The sequence below is a fragment of the Meriones unguiculatus genome, chromosome 3 (genome assembly GCF_030254825.1).
Source record: "Meriones unguiculatus strain TT.TT164.6M chromosome 3, Bangor_MerUng_6.1, whole genome shotgun sequence".
Taxonomy (NCBI): domain Eukaryota; kingdom Metazoa; phylum Chordata; class Mammalia; order Rodentia; family Muridae; genus Meriones; species Meriones unguiculatus.
In genome coordinates, this window is record NC_083351.1 from 27,387,229 (window position 1) to 27,404,484 (window position 17,256).

Consider the following 17,256-nt stretch of genomic DNA (forward strand, 5'->3'; position numbering starts at 1 on the left):
TTCCCGGGGTTGCTAAGCGACCACGCTCTCCGCCCAGACCGGCTCACTCCCTCCGCAGGGGGCGCCGCGGGAAGAGCCCGGGCCGGCGGACCTCCTGACGCTTCCCTGTTCCGGCCCTTTTCCCCCTCCGCCGGGCGGTGGCGCGCGCCGGTGACGTCACAGGAGGCGGGGCCAGCGCGGCTGCCGGGTGCCGGAGGCGCCATTGGAGCCGGCTTGGCTTGGGAGCCGTAGCTGAGGAGTTGGGTCCAGGGCCGAGGTTGCTGCCGCGTCTGCGTCCGGTCTCTGGCCCCTCCGCGGCATGGCGTGCGGGGCGACGCTGAAGCGGCCCATGGAGTTCGAGGCGGCGCTGCTGAGCCCCGGCTCCCCGAAGCGGCGACGCTGCGCCCCTCTGCCCGGCCCCACTCCGGGCCTCAGGCCCCCGGACGCCGAGCCGCCGCCGCTTCAGATGCAGACGCCGCCGGCGGGTCTCCAGCAGCCCGCCCCGCCCGGCAGCGAGCGTCGCCTTCCAACTCCGGGTAACCTGCGCCGCTGCTGCGGACTTGGCAGGGAGCCAGGCCGGGGCGTGGGGGTGGGGTGTGGAGGGTGCGGGGGTCGTGGACGCCGGTCGGGATCATCTCAGCACCCCATTATCGGCCTTGGGAGAAAAAGGAACTGGGGTGCTGGCTGGGCCCGGTTGCTTCCGGGGACGAGAGACATCCGGGAAGGGCAGTGGCCCCACAGTGTCGGTTTTCGGGTTTCCTGGAGCCAGGGGAGCTAGAGGGGTGGGCACCAGGGTGAGGTGGGGATACCCCAGGCCGCCGAAGGTCCTCGGTGCCCTGAAGCCCCTTCTACCTCCGCTGTATGGAACCTCCTGGCTGATCCAGTGGGCCATGGAAAATTGGATTCTGCTCACGAATCCAGCCTAGAGTGGGGCGGGAGACGGATTAGAGGGGAAGGGGCGTGAGGGTGTGCGGCCCCGCACTTTAGTTCCCTAAAGCTGGAGCCTGTAAGGAGACTTGATTTCTCCAAGTCTTTGGGGACCAGAAGCCATCCCAGCAGTCACGGAATACGATTTCACCCTGACTGTTTCTTAGAGCGGCTGGCCACGTTGTAGACTATTGTCTTGTTTCATGTATGGTTTGAGGTGGGTAGTTGGTCGGCGAGTGTTTGAGAATCCTGCAGCGTACAGAGCTTCTGCACTAAAAATTCAAATATCTAATACAGTGACTCGGCTGGAGTAAAGCACTTCATTTTGGCCAAGGCAAAAGGAAGGACTCATGTGACAGTAAAGATAGCTATCATATTGCAGTAGGAGGAGGAAAAGTGCTTCAGCGTTAATATTCAGCAATTTTAAAGAGGTCCCAGAAATGAGCCCTCAAAAAGTGGATTTGGGCAAGTCGTTTCTTTGCCTTTTTCCCCCCCTCAGGAGTTAGCAAAACCTGTAATCCCTTTAAATCATTTTCAGTCACCTTTAGTTTTCATTTTCTCCTTTCGCTGCCTATCCACTCAAGGATATTGCTGCCACCATTAGACCTCTCTCAAGCTTTCTCTCTATGCCGTTTTCACTTCTTAATCATAGAATTTAAAGAAATAACCTACATTTTCTTTAAACTGTGTCTCTGCCCTTTCCCCAGACCTACTTTGCTATCTCTTTTTCCTTGAGTTTATTAATCTCGGTATTCTTTCCCTTTGCTGATTTGTGACAGTGTCTCAGTCTATAGAGTGGCCTAGAATGCATGGTGTGGCCCAGGCCTGTCTTGAACTCACCAATCCTCCTATCCCAGCTTCACAAGTGCTGGAATTACAGACTTGTACCCCATTATGGCTTAGACCAATAATCATTTTTTGTTTTGTTTTGTTTTTCGAGACAGGGTTTCTTTGTGTAGCCTTGGCTGTCCTGTACTCACTTTGTAGACCAGGCTTGCCTCAAACTCACAGAGATCCGCCTGCCTCTGCCACCCAGAGTTCTGGGATTACAGATGTGAGCTGCCACGCCCAGCCCCAATAATCATTTCTAAATGATGTCTCACATTCATTACCTAGTCTGACCCATAATGCAATCTTTTCCATTTAAATTCTCTGATGACTTAGTGTTATATATAGCCTTACACAGAATGACTGAACACGTGGAAGATTTTTATGAAGGACCCAAAAGGCAGGGGCAGGCAGTGCTGCGACAGGAAAATTGCCTGAGCCTAGAAACTGCACCCCAGGCAGGGCAGCATATGAATACCCCATTTCAGAAAGGCAGAGGCATAGATGTCTGTTTATATCAGTTATTTTTCAGCACTTTCTATACCATGTATGTTGTGATCCAGATGAACTCAGATATTTAATGATCATTGTTAAATGTATTCAGAAGACTAAATGTGGAAGAGTTCTGTAATGAGACCATCCTCCTTTGTTGTTGTTGTGGGTGCTGGGTTTGGAATCCAGAGCCTCAGTCATGTTCTGGGGAAACTAAATGCCCAGAACTCAAGTTACATTTTTTAACTTTTTAATTTATTAAATACACTCAACCCCATGTTTCTTAATGCTTATTGGATTTTTATTCTGTCAGTCATGAAAAAAATGTGATGTATTAGTGCATTATTTAATGCTTTAGCTTAAGTAAAACATATTATCTAGATTCTATCAAGGATAAAATAGAGATACCATCAGCTGCTCTATAATAGAATTAAGCAGGTTTGGCATTCCAGACTGTAGTCTCAGCACTTGAGAAACAGAAGCAATATTGCTACAAGCTCAGGGCCAGCCTGGTCTATCTCATGAATGCTAGGCTACCCAGGGCTTATCCAGACCCTATCTCAGAACACCAAAAAAAACACCCTAGGTGATGTCACCTAAGGGGAAAATGAGTTTAACAATATGATTTTTAAAAATTTTCCTTCTCTTCATCCTCCCTTTTTTTTTGTGGGGGGGGAACTAAAAGTGGAAGAGACATGTAGCCCATGCTGGTCTTGGAATCTCTAATAACTAATGATGACCTTGCACTCTGAGCCTCGAGCGCAGGGCTTTTGATATATTGCCTGAATTTAAGCCATTCTGACTTTATTGAGTGGCATCCCACTTGTTACTGCTGTGTAACCAGCAGGGGTGGTTTTGAACTCTTGTCCTCCCTACCTCTACCTCCCCATACTGAGTAGACTCTTGCCACCATGCCTGTTTGGGGGGGCGGGGGGCACAGTTTCTTTCTTTTCTTCTTTTTTGGTTTTTCAAGACAGGGTTTCTGTGTGTAATCTTGGCTGTCCTGGAACTCTGTAGATCTGCCTGCCTCTGCCTCCCCAGTGCTGCGGTCAAAGGCAAAGGCGTGCCCTGCAAGACAGTTTCTTTGGGTAGACTTCATTCGTCTAGAACTCACAAAGCTCCACCTGCCTCTGCCTCCTGGGTGCTGGAATCTGGGGTGTTCTCCATGCCCCACCTAGCGCTGAGTCTTTAAAAAGGCATTTAGTTGGTGCTTGTAGTAACTCAGAAACACTAAAGAGCTTTAAGGAGGAATTTAGCCTGATAAATAACCTGGAAGCTAAAAGCTAAGTAATAATGAGAATTGAGGATTAAAAGCATCATTACTGAGGAGGAGGCAGAGGCAGGAGGATCGCTGTGAGTCCCAGGGCCAGCCTGGTTTACAGAACAAGTTCTAGAACAACCAGGGCTACACAAAGAAATCTTGTCTTGAAAACCAAAATTAAAAAATAAATAAATGCTGCGTCCCTTCTTTAGGTGGTCTTCAGAAGAAAGCACCTGTTTTCCTTCTATGTAGAGGGTAGTAAGAATCTTGGACTCTGTAGTGGGGCTTACTAGCCTGGCAGCTGTGTATTTCCATTGTTCACTTTGCTCTGCAGTAGACAGTTGGAGTTTGTCAGAGCTCTTCTGCCCTCATACTTGTCCTCTCTTGTTTCATAGCAGTTGCTTACACCCTTGTATTGAATGAATCTGGCAGGAATGCGCTTGGGGAGGAGGACTTAAAAAAAAGGAAGCCTCCCTATACATAGGGATTTAGAGCCCGAATTTCACATTGCTGTGTTTGTTCTAGCATTTAAGCAGAGTTAGTTTACCTAGATGTGCAACTAGAGATCATACCGTCACTGGCACCATTATCACTTCCGTGATTTTGGTTCTCATTACCTGTTCAGATAGACATTTTCCATTTATATTGAATAACTAGACTAAAGATTTGGAATGACTTCCTAAAATTGCTCATAGCAAACAAAGTGCCATTATCAACACCTCCCACCCCTGACAGATATGGTTAAGGCAAAGTATACACTGGAACAGTGTGAGTCGGGGGATCTAATTTCCTGGTTTTAGATAGGTCTATGAAGCACTGGCTGGTCTGACACTTGTTATATAGGCCAGGGTGATCCTCCTTCTCCTACCCCCACCTCCCTGTATTGGAATCGCAGGCATTTATCACCATGAATACAGTCTCTTCTTGAAACCCACATCCTTTTAGATGCTTGTCTCCAGATACAGTCGTATAGTTGCTAATTGCTGTTTCCTGCTTGTTAGCAAATTCAGTTTGTGATGACTGACTCAGGATAATCATTTTGAGTTTTAGCAAACATTGCTGTAATACCACCTTTGTTTTTCCAGTGCTCAAAACTGAATGTAGATTGCATATGAAACCTGTGCGCTACCACTGAGCTGTATCCTCGGCTCTCTTTTTGTTTGGTTTGTTTTGGTTTTGTGTGTGTGTTTGTTTTGTTTTGTTTTGTTTTGTTTTAAGACAGTTTCTCTGTGTAACCTTGGCTTACCTGGAACTCACTTGTACACCAGGCTGGCCTTGAGCTCACAGATTTGCCTCCCTCTGCCTCCTGAGTGCTGGGATTACAGGCCTGGGCCACCTCTTGCTAAGGTGCTTTGGCTGGACATCAGCTTACTCTATTCTCCAGTATAGCCTTTATCTTGGGATCCTCTTGCCTTGGCCTCCAGAGAAGCTGGGATTACAGATTGTCATCGCTGGACCCAGCTCAGAAATGTTTTGGTTTGAGATCATACCTGACTCCAGAACATTTGTTTTGAGACAGGGTCTCACTCAGCCCAGGCTGTGTTGGAACTCTGTATAGCCCTGGCTGACCTTGACCTAGCCGTGATCCTTCTGTTTCTATTTCCCAATCACTGAGATTACAGCTTATGTTTTAAGACGGTGTCTCATGTAGCCCAGACTTTGTGTAATCAAAGATGACTTTGGGTTTCTGATTCTCCTACTAACCACCTTTCAAGTGCTGGGATTACAGGCATGGGCTTGCCACCACACCCGCTTACAAGTTGTTTTTTTTTTTTTTCTTTAATAATTTATTTTTAATTACGTGTTTGTGTATGTGTCTGGGTGTGGCTGTGTGCATGTGAGTGTGGTGCCTGCAGAGGCTCTGGGGTCCTCTGGAGCTAGAGTTACAGGTGGCTGTGAGCAGCCTAATGTGGGTGCTGGGAAGTGAATTTAGATTCTCTGGAAAACAATGTTTCTTAACTTCAGAGCCATCCCTCTGGCCCTCTCAGAAATACTTAATGAGCTCTGATAATCAGTCCCAAACAGTAGCCCTGAGCTCCTCCCTGCGCTCCTTTAAAGTCTTATGGGCCGAAAACTCAATTGTTAAAGGTGTTTAGTGATAAGAGACTCACCCAAAATACTGTGTTTTGTGGAAATATAAAACTTAATCAAGCTAAGGCAGGGGGATTGCAGTGAGTTTAAGGCTAATGTGGACCACAGTTTGAAACCATTTCTCTAAAAAAGAACCACATATGATGACCCACACCTTCAATCTCAGTGCTTGGGAAATAGAGAAGGGGATCATCAAGAGTCCACGGTCATCTCAACTATACAGCAAGATCAAGGTCATCATAGGCTACATGAGACTCTGTCTCCAAAACCAAAACAAATTAAAAATAACAGCATGGCTTAGTTAACTTTGAATTCTATTGCCTAATCCAGCAAAACACTGGTCTGACTTGCTTGCTTACCATAAGAAAAGGTAAAGGAAACTGGCTTAACCAAAATAGCTATTATTTTAGGCATTAAACTTTTTTGAGATTTATTTTTATGTATATGAGTGTTTGCCTGCATGAATGTGTGCCACTTGCACAGCAAACACTTATACACGGAGCCATTTCACCAGCTCCATAAACAGAATAAGAACACCATGTCCTAAGCTATATGACTAGTTTAAAGACCTTTCTTGCCTATCTTCTTAAGAAAGTTTGTGGGTGGGAAGTCTGAAAAAAATGACCATAAGATGAGTGTTCAAATTTATTTTCTTTTTTACTAGAACAAATTTTTCAGAACATAAAGCAAGAATATAGTCGTTATCAGAGGTGGAGACATTTAGAAGTTGTTCTCAGTCAGAGTGACGCCTGTACTTCAGAAAGCCAGCCTCCCTCCTCGGCACTCAACGCACCAAGTTCTCCAGGTAAGCATACTTTGGTGTTGAAAATCTATTTTTGGAGTTTGTGATCGGGGTTTGGTACAGACCTAGCATATTTGGGGGCTAAGGCCAGGATTGTGTATTTGAGACCAGCTCTGTGATCAGAGACCCAGCCTCAACAGGGTCTCTCTGTAACTGCAGTGTGTCCTTAGCCACCTATGCTGTGTTGCTTTTCCATCACTGTGACAGTGGGCCTGATAGGAGCACTTGAGACATGAAGGCTTATTTTGGCTTATGGTTTCAGATGGTATTGTCCTTTGTGGCAGCAGAGGCATGGGAAAGAGGCTTGGTTTCTGCAGTGAGCTTTTGGCTTCTGGTGAAGTAGCTGGATTTGTTCAGTGAGTTTTTAGCTTCCTTTTCATATGGTGCAGACCAGGAAATGGGGGTAACATAGTACCAGATGCAGATTCAAACTTCAAAGGCCTGTCCCAGTGACCTATTTGCACCTGCCAGGTCTCAAAGACACCACAGCCTTCAAAATAATGCCACAGGCTAGGAAACAAGCACTTAAAACATATGGATTGTATGAGTGTTCTAGATCAAGCCAAAACATGGAACTAAGTTACTTCTTATTTAAACTTAGTAATTAAGTGTTTGTTTGGTTTTTTTTTTTTGTTTTGTTTTTTGGTTTTTTTTAATTGTTTGCTTTAAGGTTTTGCTTTTGGAATGGGCAAGTTGTTTATAAGATAGAGTCTCACCTACAGTTCTGCTTGGCCTGGAACTCCCAGAGGTCCTGTTACTTTACTCCCGAATGCTGGAATTAAAGTTGTGTGCCACCTTGCCTGTTCCTTGTTTTGTTGAAACAAAGTCTCAATACATCTCTCCTGCTGGTCTGGAGCTCACTATAAAGACTAAGCTGTACTTCAACTTGTGGCAGTTTTCTTGCCTACTGACTACATTCATGAGCCATCATACCCAGCAAGGTCAAAAATCTAGGTGCTTAAAGAGTAGTCACATGTGGCTGCTGTATTAGCATACGACTGTAGGAAGTTTGTTTTAGAAAATTCTGTTGGGGCAGTCCTGCTTTATAACCTTGACATGTCGTTTGTGAGGTCTGTGCTCTGAAATCTCAGGATTTGGTTGTCTCTGTCACTTAATGAGCTAGACTGGCCTTCTGTGTCCCTGAGAATAGTCAGCAGGCAGTGTTGCCAACCTCTAGTGTTTCCTAAAACACTAGAAAAGTCTGTTTCCTCAAAGTCTTCAATTTATTACCAGTTTTAATGTTAAAAATTATCTTTCTTAAAAGTTATTGACTGGGACTCTTGTAATCCCAGAACTTGGGGATGCAGAGGCAGGTAGATCTCTGTGATTTCAAGGCCAGCCTGGTCTACAAAGCGAGTCCAGGACAGCCAAGGCTACACAGAGAACCCCTGTCTGGAAAAACCAAAAAAGAAAAAGCTTATTGACTGGGACCTAACTATCTCATCACTCTGGAGGCAGTGTCAGGCAGATTTCAAGTTCAAGGCCAGCATGATTTACATAGTTCCAAAACAGCCAGTGCTGTGTAGGGAGACTTGTTTTTGTTGTTGTTTTTTGTTTTTTTTTTTTGTTTGTTTGTTTTAAGAGGGGAGGTAGAAAGAGGGAGTGAAGGAGAGGGAGAGAGAAGACGTCTGTCTCCTGATAAATTAGTGCTTTCAGGATTTTGGTGGGTGGGAAGAGCAGGTAAAGGTTTTTACTTAGGAGTAGGGGGAAATGTTTTAGCACTAGAGAGAGTTGCACAGCATGATGACATATTGAATGCCACTGGATTTTTCACTTTGAAATGGCTAATTGCATGTTTCAGTTATTACTCTGCAATGCTAAGGATCAAATCAGAGCTTTGTTCATTTACTTTATGTGTGTGGGTGTTTTGCCTGAATGTCTATATACTGAGTGCCTAGTGCCAGCAAAGGCTAGAAGAGGACATCAGATCCCCCAGAGCTGGAATTTCAGACGGTTGTAAGCAGCCATGTGAATTCTGGGAATTGAACCAGGTCCTCTAGAATTGTAGCCATTGCTTTTGTCTGAGCCATCACTCCAACCTCTCAAGTGTTGTTATTTATCTGTTTATTTGTTTCTCTGTGTGGCCCTGGCTGTCCTGGAACCTTTGTAGACCAGAAGATGGCCTTGAACTTGGAGAGAGCAGTTTGCCTCCACACCCATCTACTGAAATATTATTTTAAATGAGCCACAAATCTTAAAACTTTAGAGACCAAGGGTGAAGTTTTTGTTTACTTTGTCTTATGGTTTTTAATTTGGGGACAGAATCTTAACGAAGTTGCCCAAAATTTATTTTATTTTATTTTTGAGACAGGGTTTTCCTTTGTAGCTTGGCTGACCTGGACTCTTCCCTGTGTAGCTTGGCTGACCTGGACTCACTTTGTAGACCAGGCTGTCCTGGAACTCCCAGAAATCTGACTGCCTCTGTCTGCCTGAGTTCTGTGATTAAAGATTTGCTCCACCAGGCCTGGCACTTTGATAAATTCTTATCTCATCCTCCATAGCATCTGGGATCTTAGTGAATTAACATGGAAATAAATATAAACAAAAATATGTAAATATAAATATATATGGATTTTTAAAGATTTATTTATACAGCATTTTGCCTACATGTGCATGCATATCAGAAGGGGACACCAGATCTTACTATAGATCGTTATGAGCCACCATGTGGTTGCTGGGAATTGAACTTGGGACCTTTGGAAGAACAGCCAGTGCTCTTAACCTCTGAGCCATCTCTCCAGTCCTATATATGATTTTTTTTTAATTGCATTTAATTATGTTGGGAAGTAGAAGTACTCATGTCATGGCATGCATGTCGTGGTCAAAAGATAACTTACAGGAATTGGTTCTCTCCTTACACTGTGTGGGTTCACTCAAACTCAGGTCATCAGGCTTGGTGGCAAGTGCCTTCACCTACTGAGTCATCTCACTGGCCCAGTAATTTTAAACTAGTAGAAAATGTGAATAAGAAATTATTACAAATGGATGAGTGGCCAGATGTTTGGTCATGTTTCATTTGTAGAGGAAAAAGAAAGTTTTATTTAAGAGATTAAAAAAAAAAAACCCACAAAAGATTTGTTTCAGGGAGGTAGGTAGCTGACAGGAATGAGGAAACAAATTCTAGACTGACTTTGAGGATCTCTGGCTGGGCTATGGCTTGATATTTATGCTGATTTATAAGGCTGCTGCTTGCTTTCTTTGGTCTCATTTCCAAAGTCGAAGCTTGCTATAACCTTATGCTTCCCGTTTTTGCTGAAAACTGAGTGAGTTTGGTTGATAAAACCCATTTACATCTGAAATCCTAGGACCCAATAAGCTGAAAATGACAGTTTTGATGTTAACAGCCTCTGCTGGTAAAGTGAAAAGAAAAATTGAGGAAGGCATTTAGATAAGAGACTCCTAAGTAGCAGGCAATGACCTTGACCTCTGGATCTTCCTACCTCCGCCTTGGAAGTGCTGGGTTTATAGGAGTCTAAATCGCTAAAGAGCATGAGTTAATGAAACCGGGTGACTGGCTAGAAATGTGGCTCAGTTGGTAGAGTGCTTGCTTAGCATGAAGCCTGGGTGGGCTCCCCAGCACCTCATAAAACCAGTGTTGTAATCCCCGTCTTTGGGGAGGTAGTGGCGGAAGGGTCAGAAATTAAAGGTAATTTTGGTTACTAACAAAGTCAAGGTCACCTTGGGCTTCTTGAGACCATTTTCAAAAAGGGAGTGGAAAAGGGTTAATGTCAGTGATTTGTTTTACAATGTTGAGCAAGTCTAATGGTCCTGAATCTCAGACTTCCTGAGTCTTAGAAAATCATTTGTGGATCCTAAAAATAAAAGATGCCTGGGCCCTGCCATGCTACAGAATTAAACTATCAAAGTGTATTGAGGTTGCAGGGCATGGTGTCCCACATCTTTAATCCCAGCACTGGGAAAGCCGAAGCCGGTGGATCTTTGATTTCAAAGACAGCCTGGTCTAGTCCAGTTCCAGGACAGCCAGGGCTCTCTACACAGAAAAAACCCAGTCTTTTGAGGTTTTTGTTTGTTTGTTTGGTTGTTTGGTTGGTTTTTTCTTTTCTTTTCTTTTTTTTCTTTTTTCTTTTTTTTTTTTTTTTTTTTTTTTTTTGAGAAAGGGTTTAATCCTGGCTATCCTTGAGAAAGGGTATAATCTTGGCTATCCTGGACTTACTTTGTAGACAGGGCTGGCCTCAAACTCACAGAGATTCCACCTGCCTCCCGAAATTCAGTCTCTTAAAAAAAAAGGAGAAGGTGTAATAGCTCACTTTTGTAATCTTATCTCTTAGAAAGATGGAGATATGGAGATAGCCAAGATCCCCAGAGCTTTCTGACCAACCGGGCTACCCTATTTGAAGTAACTTGAGGAGTATTTATATGAAGGTGGTTAATTCTGAACCACAGAACTGGAATGCTGTATAAAGATTTATCTGTTTAGGGTCGTATAGGCAATACTGGGACCTGGCTCAAGCCTTGTACTAGGCAAATGCTCTACCACTGAGAAAACCCATCTTTTATTTTTATTTCGAGACAGGGTCGGTCTTGTTAAGTTTCATGTGGTTCTTTCTGCCTCTAGAGTAGCTGTGGTTGAGGGCATGTGCCGCTGCACATGGCTTATATTTATGTTCTTACCAGGTGCCTCCTGGATGAAGAAGGACCAGCCCAGCTTTACCCTTCGACAAGTGGGGATAATATGTGAGCGTCTCTTGAAAGACTATGAAGATAAAGTCCGGGAGGAGTACGAGCAGATCCTCAGTACCAAGCTGGCAGGTAGGCTGAGGCGTGGGGTGCTGCTGCTGTTGATGCGACTCAGAAGAGGCCTTCATGCAGGAGGGGTCACGGGACTCTGAGCTGAAGCTGCTCTTTGGTGGTGTCACAGGTGTCATTGTGTGTAAGAACTCATTTGCATTTCCGAAAGTAGATGGCCCAAGCTTTTCTTTAAGACTTTTCCATAAGTAAAGGCATGAAATAGGCTACCAGCTGTTGAGCAGGTGGTTGGCCTGTCGCACTGACTCTTAGCAGGTGTCAGGGTTGGTGCGGTGCAGTGTTAGCAGCATGTTCAAACTTGTGCCCCAGAGTCACTTTGTTAGTGTACAGGTTGAGCACTCCTTGCTTTGGGAGGTGGGATAGCAGAGGTCAGCTGAGGCTAAGGAAAGGGATTATTAGTAATGGCAGGCAGAGCTTTGTGTGATAAAGGTAGTAATAGAGGCTAGAGAACAGCTCAGCGTAGAGTGCTTCCTGCTCTCCCAGAGGACCTGAGTTCCTAGCACCCATGTGGGGTGACTCCAGACCACCTGTAACTCCAGCTCCAGCTGATCCAACTCTCTATCTGGACTCCAAAGACACCTGCACTCAAATATACATATCAACACATGCACACATATATAGATACACATAATTTAAAAAGTAATAAAAATAAATCTGCAACTTACTGTGTGGACCCGGCTAGCCTCAAACTCATAGAGATCCTCCTGTTTCCACTGTGCTCACCTTTTTTTTTTTTTTTTTTTTTTAGTTGGGAATCTGCCTTTCCCATTTGCTTGGGCAAGCCCTCTGTTACTGATCCCACCGTAATCCCACTCACTCATGTTTTCATTTTATAAGGAAGAAAGGACCTCAGAAATCCAAGCTCATCTATCTCTATACCGGCAGGCCGTTGGTAGAGGGTAGAGTTACAGGAGAGGAAAAACAGTGTTTGAGTAGAGAATGCAAACAGGAAAGACAAATGCCATCCCCTAACTTGCCTAAGCGGTTAGGGATGGGTTTCTGGGGTATGAATATATACTTTATTCTATCTCCACAGAACAGTATGAATCTTTTGTGAAATTTACACATGATCAGATTATGCGGCGATATGGGACAAGGCCAACAAGCTGTAAGTATACCAAGTTTTTCTTTAACATTTCCAAGGGCTGGTTTTTGTTTTTTTTTTTTTTTTGTTTGTTTGTTTGTTTGTTTTAACATTTCTCTGTGTAGTCTTGGCTGCCCTGCTTCTGCTGCCCAAGTGCTGGGCTTAAAGACATGCGCCACCACGCCTGACTCAAAATTTGCAAGAACAGTATTTTGCTTGGTAGTATTTTGTGGCCCTTAATTGTTGTGCTTGCAGAGGACCCAGGCTTAGTTCCCCACACCCACATGGGGGCTCACAACCACCAGTGCCTTCATTTCCAGGAGATCTGAGCCTCCTGATCTCTGAGGGCACCTGGCACACATGCAGTACACAAACATACATTCAAGCAAAACATTTGTATACATAAAATAAGTAAATCTAAAGCATAAGTATTATTTAGAGGCCTTATAAAATGAAATGGCTAAGAATACTTCGGTGTCCAGCACAATGTCAAACCAACAACTTCTAATTTTATATACTCTTCACAATATCCTGTGAGGTGGAACTTTTGATAATAACCCCATTTTATTGGTAAGGATAATGCTTACAGATGTTAGATGATTTGTTCAAGTTTCTGTAGTCAGCCAAGATTGCTACCTACAGTCATCTGACTCTTAATACCTGTCTTTTTGGTAATGTCTGTTCTCTAGAAAGGTGGTTTCAGTTAGCTCATGAAATTTTTTTGGTTTTCTGAGACAGGGTTTCTCTGTATAAGCCTGGCTATCCTGGAACTTGCTTTATAGACTAGGCTGGCCTGAACTCACAGAGATCCTTCTGCCTCTGCCTCCCAAATGCTGGGATTAAAGGCATGTGCAGCTCTGGTCAAGATTGCATTTTGTTTTGTTTTGTTTACTTTGTTGAGACAGGGTTTCTCTGTGTTGCTTTGGCTGTCCTGGACTCACTTTATAGACCAGGCTGCTCTCAGACTCACAGAGATCTGCCTGCCTCTGCCTCCCTGAGTGCTGAGATTACAGGCATGTGCCACCGTGCCTGCGTGTGTACTTGAGAAAGGGTGAGACTACATCTTCACTGTTCTTTCCATTTGTCTGACTTGCAGATGTATCCTGAAGCCTTCTTGCCTATCTGGGTACCAGGTGTGACCTCAAGAGATGGCTGCTGTACACTTTCTGCAACTGGTTTGATATCACATTTCAGTTCCAACTTTGCATCCTGAGAACACTTAAATGTTTCTGCAGGTCCATTTTATACAACTTGAAAGACCTTAAAACTTTCTGGTTGCCACAGCATATCTTTCTTTTCTGCTCATCCACTAAACAGCTGTGCCCTACTGTGATAGGTTTTCCAAACAAAAGTACCTGGAGCAGCAGTTCAGCAAAGAATGCCTTCAGTGGCTCTCAACACGTGGAGTTTCCCCAAGCACAGCTCTGTGAGAAGTGTGTGAGTGTGTGCGTGCGTATGTCTGTGTGTTTTAAGTTATTATTTGTATTGTGTAAAAACTTTTTTTGATCTTGGGGATTCTGGCTGTGAATTTGATGCACGACAATTATGGTTAAAAACATTTTCTTGGTCTTTAGAAGATCATTAATGTTTGGTGACCATATAAGTTGTAACAGTGGGTTGTCTATGTGTAGGTATTGTTAAATACAGGGACTGTTTCCAGGCACAGAATTGGAATCGTAAGTTAGGACGGACATTAGGCGTGATTATGATGCTGTAGGGAAGGTCTGCAGTCCTGAATCTGCAAATACATGGTGAGAGATAGAACAACCTGGAGACGGGCCATCAACACACGGACTCTGCCTAGCTGTGCTGGAAAAATACTTTGACTCCAAGCCTTAAAATACCCTGTGGAGTCTGAGCTCACCTCATTCATACAGTCACGGAGCTCCCTGGACACTGAACTTCTACAGGGAAGAGGTCTCCCCTGGAGCGGAACATCAGGGTGTGCTCGGAACGTAACACGGGAGTGCGGGGCTGGGCCAGGCTTCAGCACTGCTACCTGGGAGGAGCCACTCACCTTCTCATCAGTTTCAACACAGAATCTGGATCCTTTGTCCAGGTTCCCCCAAACTCTCCTAAGGTGTCCGTGGTCAACTGTTCGAGCTTGATTTTGGCAACCCCCTGCCTGAAGTTGCTTATTGGCTGTTCTTCGCCTTGCTCCCAAGGCTGTGAGCAGAAAGCAGCCTGTGTTTTGAGGAGGTGGGAGTTAAGCATACATTTATTTTTACTGTGACTTGTCAGGACCACATTTTACAAAATGCCTTGTTTCCTTTACTATTGTTTTGGAAAGGAAAGTTTATGACAATTGTTTTAGTTTGAATATAGAATAGTTTTATTAATTACGGCTTTATTTTGGAAAATTCTTGAGTTTTAATTCAAATGTTTGCCAATACCTTCCAAAGTAAGGTGATATTCAGAGACAGTTGTTGAGATCAGCTGGCTTGCGGACATTTCTGGGGTATTCACATTTGAAGATTCCTTGTTAATGAATGTCTTTGACTTAAATCTAACCAAAAAACTGCAACATTATTCTTTGTACATTTTCATTATATAGTGTTAACAGGCTTAGTTGCAAACAAATAAAATACTTAAGCTATTTGTTTACCTTGCCTTCTTGATACTGTGATGGTGTATATGAGTTCAGAGGACTCTATACGGCTGCTATAACTATCCACAGTTCAACCTGTTGGAGATTTACAGACTCCTAGTGCCCACTATTGCTCTTTTACTAATTAAAGAATGATTGACTCACCTCAAGGACAGCTCGTTTCCTCTCTTCTTTCTCTAGGGTAGTTGCTTGTTTCGTAAAGGAGTCACAGTAGTGGCTCTGATGGGGTGGCTAAAGTCCTGTGGCTCTGCCAAGTCCTGAAGGCTGCTCACCCAAGACCTGTTAGACACCACTGTGCTGTGCTTCCTTACTAAGCATTCCTGTGAGTGACTTCTGGCTAGAAGTGGCTTTCATGACTAGTAGTCATGCCACCCTCTCAACTGCTGCCAGTGCCTGCAGGCTGTTTTCAGGTTACCCTTTGGGTACACTGAGTGTGACACCACTGTGGTTGGCAGTAGGGGAATTGAGAGTATACATTTGGGGACCTGGAAGTCTTTGAAGTTCAAGGTCATTATTGGCTACATAGTGTTCAGGGCCAGCCTGGACTGTGTAAGTACATGAGACCTCATATGTATATGCATATATGTGCATATGTAATATATATTATGTACATGTATGCACAAATACATAATTTTTGGTTTTTTAGCTTCGTTTTGACTTCTGGGGCTTAAGGGTACTTCACATGTATGGAAATGCCATTGTCTGGTGGAAATCCTGACTTAAGAATAAAACCTACAAAAGCAACAAGGATGCATTGTTGTAGGGTGCTAGTTAAGTTACATAGCTGGGTGTGGTGACTCATGTGGTGTTTCATGTGTTCTAGTAGAGTGCTGTCTAGAATGCTCAAGACCCTGGGTGTTTGGTCTCTGGCACTGCGTAAAAGCAAGCGTGGCACATGTCTTACTTAGTACCTTAGCTACATGATGAACTTGGAAGCCAGCTTGAGCCAAGAGCTAGTCTGACAAGTAAATGAGAAAGATGCAGATGACTCTGGTTAAGGGCATACACTGCCCTTGCAGAGGACCCAGCTTTGGTTCCCAGAACCCAGTGAGTAACTCCGAAAGAACAGTGTTTTGAGGCATGCCTGGTTTTTTAATGTTTGTTCTGTGTACTTTACAGATTGAGGTATCTCCCTAGTCTGCTCTATAAGCAAAGCGAAAGGTAAGCTGAAAAAGGGCGTGAGGGGAGAACAGGATATGTGCTCATGTGCTGAGCTGTGGACAGAACAGTTCTGACGTCCCAACAGTCCCATAAAGGAACAAAGCTTAAAGGAAAAGTACATTCAGAACGTAAGGTCTTGAAAGTCACCCAGATGTGTCCACTCTTCTCACCTTGGGACACACAATATTGTCAACTGCAAAGCTCATGCCTGAGAACTGCTATTAAGATACAAAGATAAGAAACACCTGTCATCCCAGCTCTGCAGGCGGGTCTCTGAGTTTGAGGCCAGCCTGTTCTACAAAGCAAGTCCAGGCTGACCTTGAACACAGGGATCTACCTGTGTCTGCCTCTGAGTGCTAAGTTCATGATTTTGTATTGGACTTCATTCACAGCTACCCCTGGGGCACATGTAATTCCAGTTCCATGGGATCTGGTACTCTGACCTCAGGCACACACATAGACACATAATTAAAAAAAAAAAAAAAATCTAGCCTCCAGCATTCTTTTTTCATTATTGTTTAATGCAAGGTTGCTCACGCCTGTGAACCCTACATTTGAGAAGTTGAAAGATATTATAATAACTACAAATTCAAGGCCCATCAAAGTTATTTAAAGCTCTCAAAAACATAAGAGGCTGGAGAGATGGCTCAGGTTAAGAGCACTGACTTAAAGTGGAGCATGATAAAATGTCAAAGAAAACACTCAATATCCTTAGGCCTTGTGTGTGTACCTGGATATACACAAAAAATTTAAAGTGAAATAAAATGATAATAACTAGATGACTGAACTAGTGTGTAATCATAAGGTTTTTCTATGCCTGCCCTTGCTCTGAATAATGACATGGAGACCTTTCAGATTTTCTTATGCTTTTGGCACTATAGCTGGGCAGATACTCAGGTGTTCTAAGCTGGCAATACTGGCCTGGCCTACAGCCTGCAACATGGCTCCTTACCTGCCATCTTAGCCTCATTCTGGCACCTGCTTCTTTATCTGTGTCCCTATGGCGACTCCTGTCTGGTCCCCACCTGAGACCCCTCTCTCTCTGGGCCCAGAAGACCTGCCTAAACTTTCCAACCCAGCTATTGGCCATCCAACTCTTTATTTGACTAATCAGAAGGTGATGGAACAGTGTTTACAAAATAACTAAGGCAAGAGCTACTTCATGGTTATGACAATAGCAAAGCCCGGCCTGTACTCAACTCTCCGGTTACAGAAATCAGCACTTTAGTGCACGAAAACACCCCTGCTCTTCCAAG

General features: G+C 44.1%; 1 protein-coding gene across 1 annotated transcript; it reads left to right on the forward strand.

The window, feature by feature from the left end:
* The first annotated feature begins 156 nt into the window (after positions 1–156).
* Akirin1 (akirin 1) lies at positions 157–14,988 on the forward strand. The gene is made up of 5 exons (XM_021661085.2): positions 157–515; positions 6,243–6,383; positions 11,016–11,150; positions 12,184–12,255; positions 13,328–14,988. Exons 1-5 carry the CDS (start codon positions 299–301, stop codon positions 13,336–13,338), a joined length of 576 nt encoding a protein of 191 aa, XP_021516760.1. The 5' UTR covers positions 157–298; the 3' UTR covers positions 13,339–14,988.
* Positions 14,989–17,256: the final 2,268 nt, after the last annotated feature.

Excerpts from the sequence above, each read along its gene's own strand:
- Akirin1 (XM_021661085.2), top strand. The coding sequence starts at position 299 with ATGGCGTGCGGGGCGACGCTGAAGCGGCCCATGGAGTTCGAGGCGGCG. Across the intron at positions 516-6,242 it reads GCGTCGCCTTCCAACTCCGG|AACAAATTTTTCAGAACATA; the intron begins GTAACCTGCGCC and ends CTTTTTTACTAG. Across the intron at positions 11,151-12,183 it reads CCTCAGTACCAAGCTGGCAG|AACAGTATGAATCTTTTGTG; the intron begins GTAGGCTGAGGC and ends CTATCTCCACAG.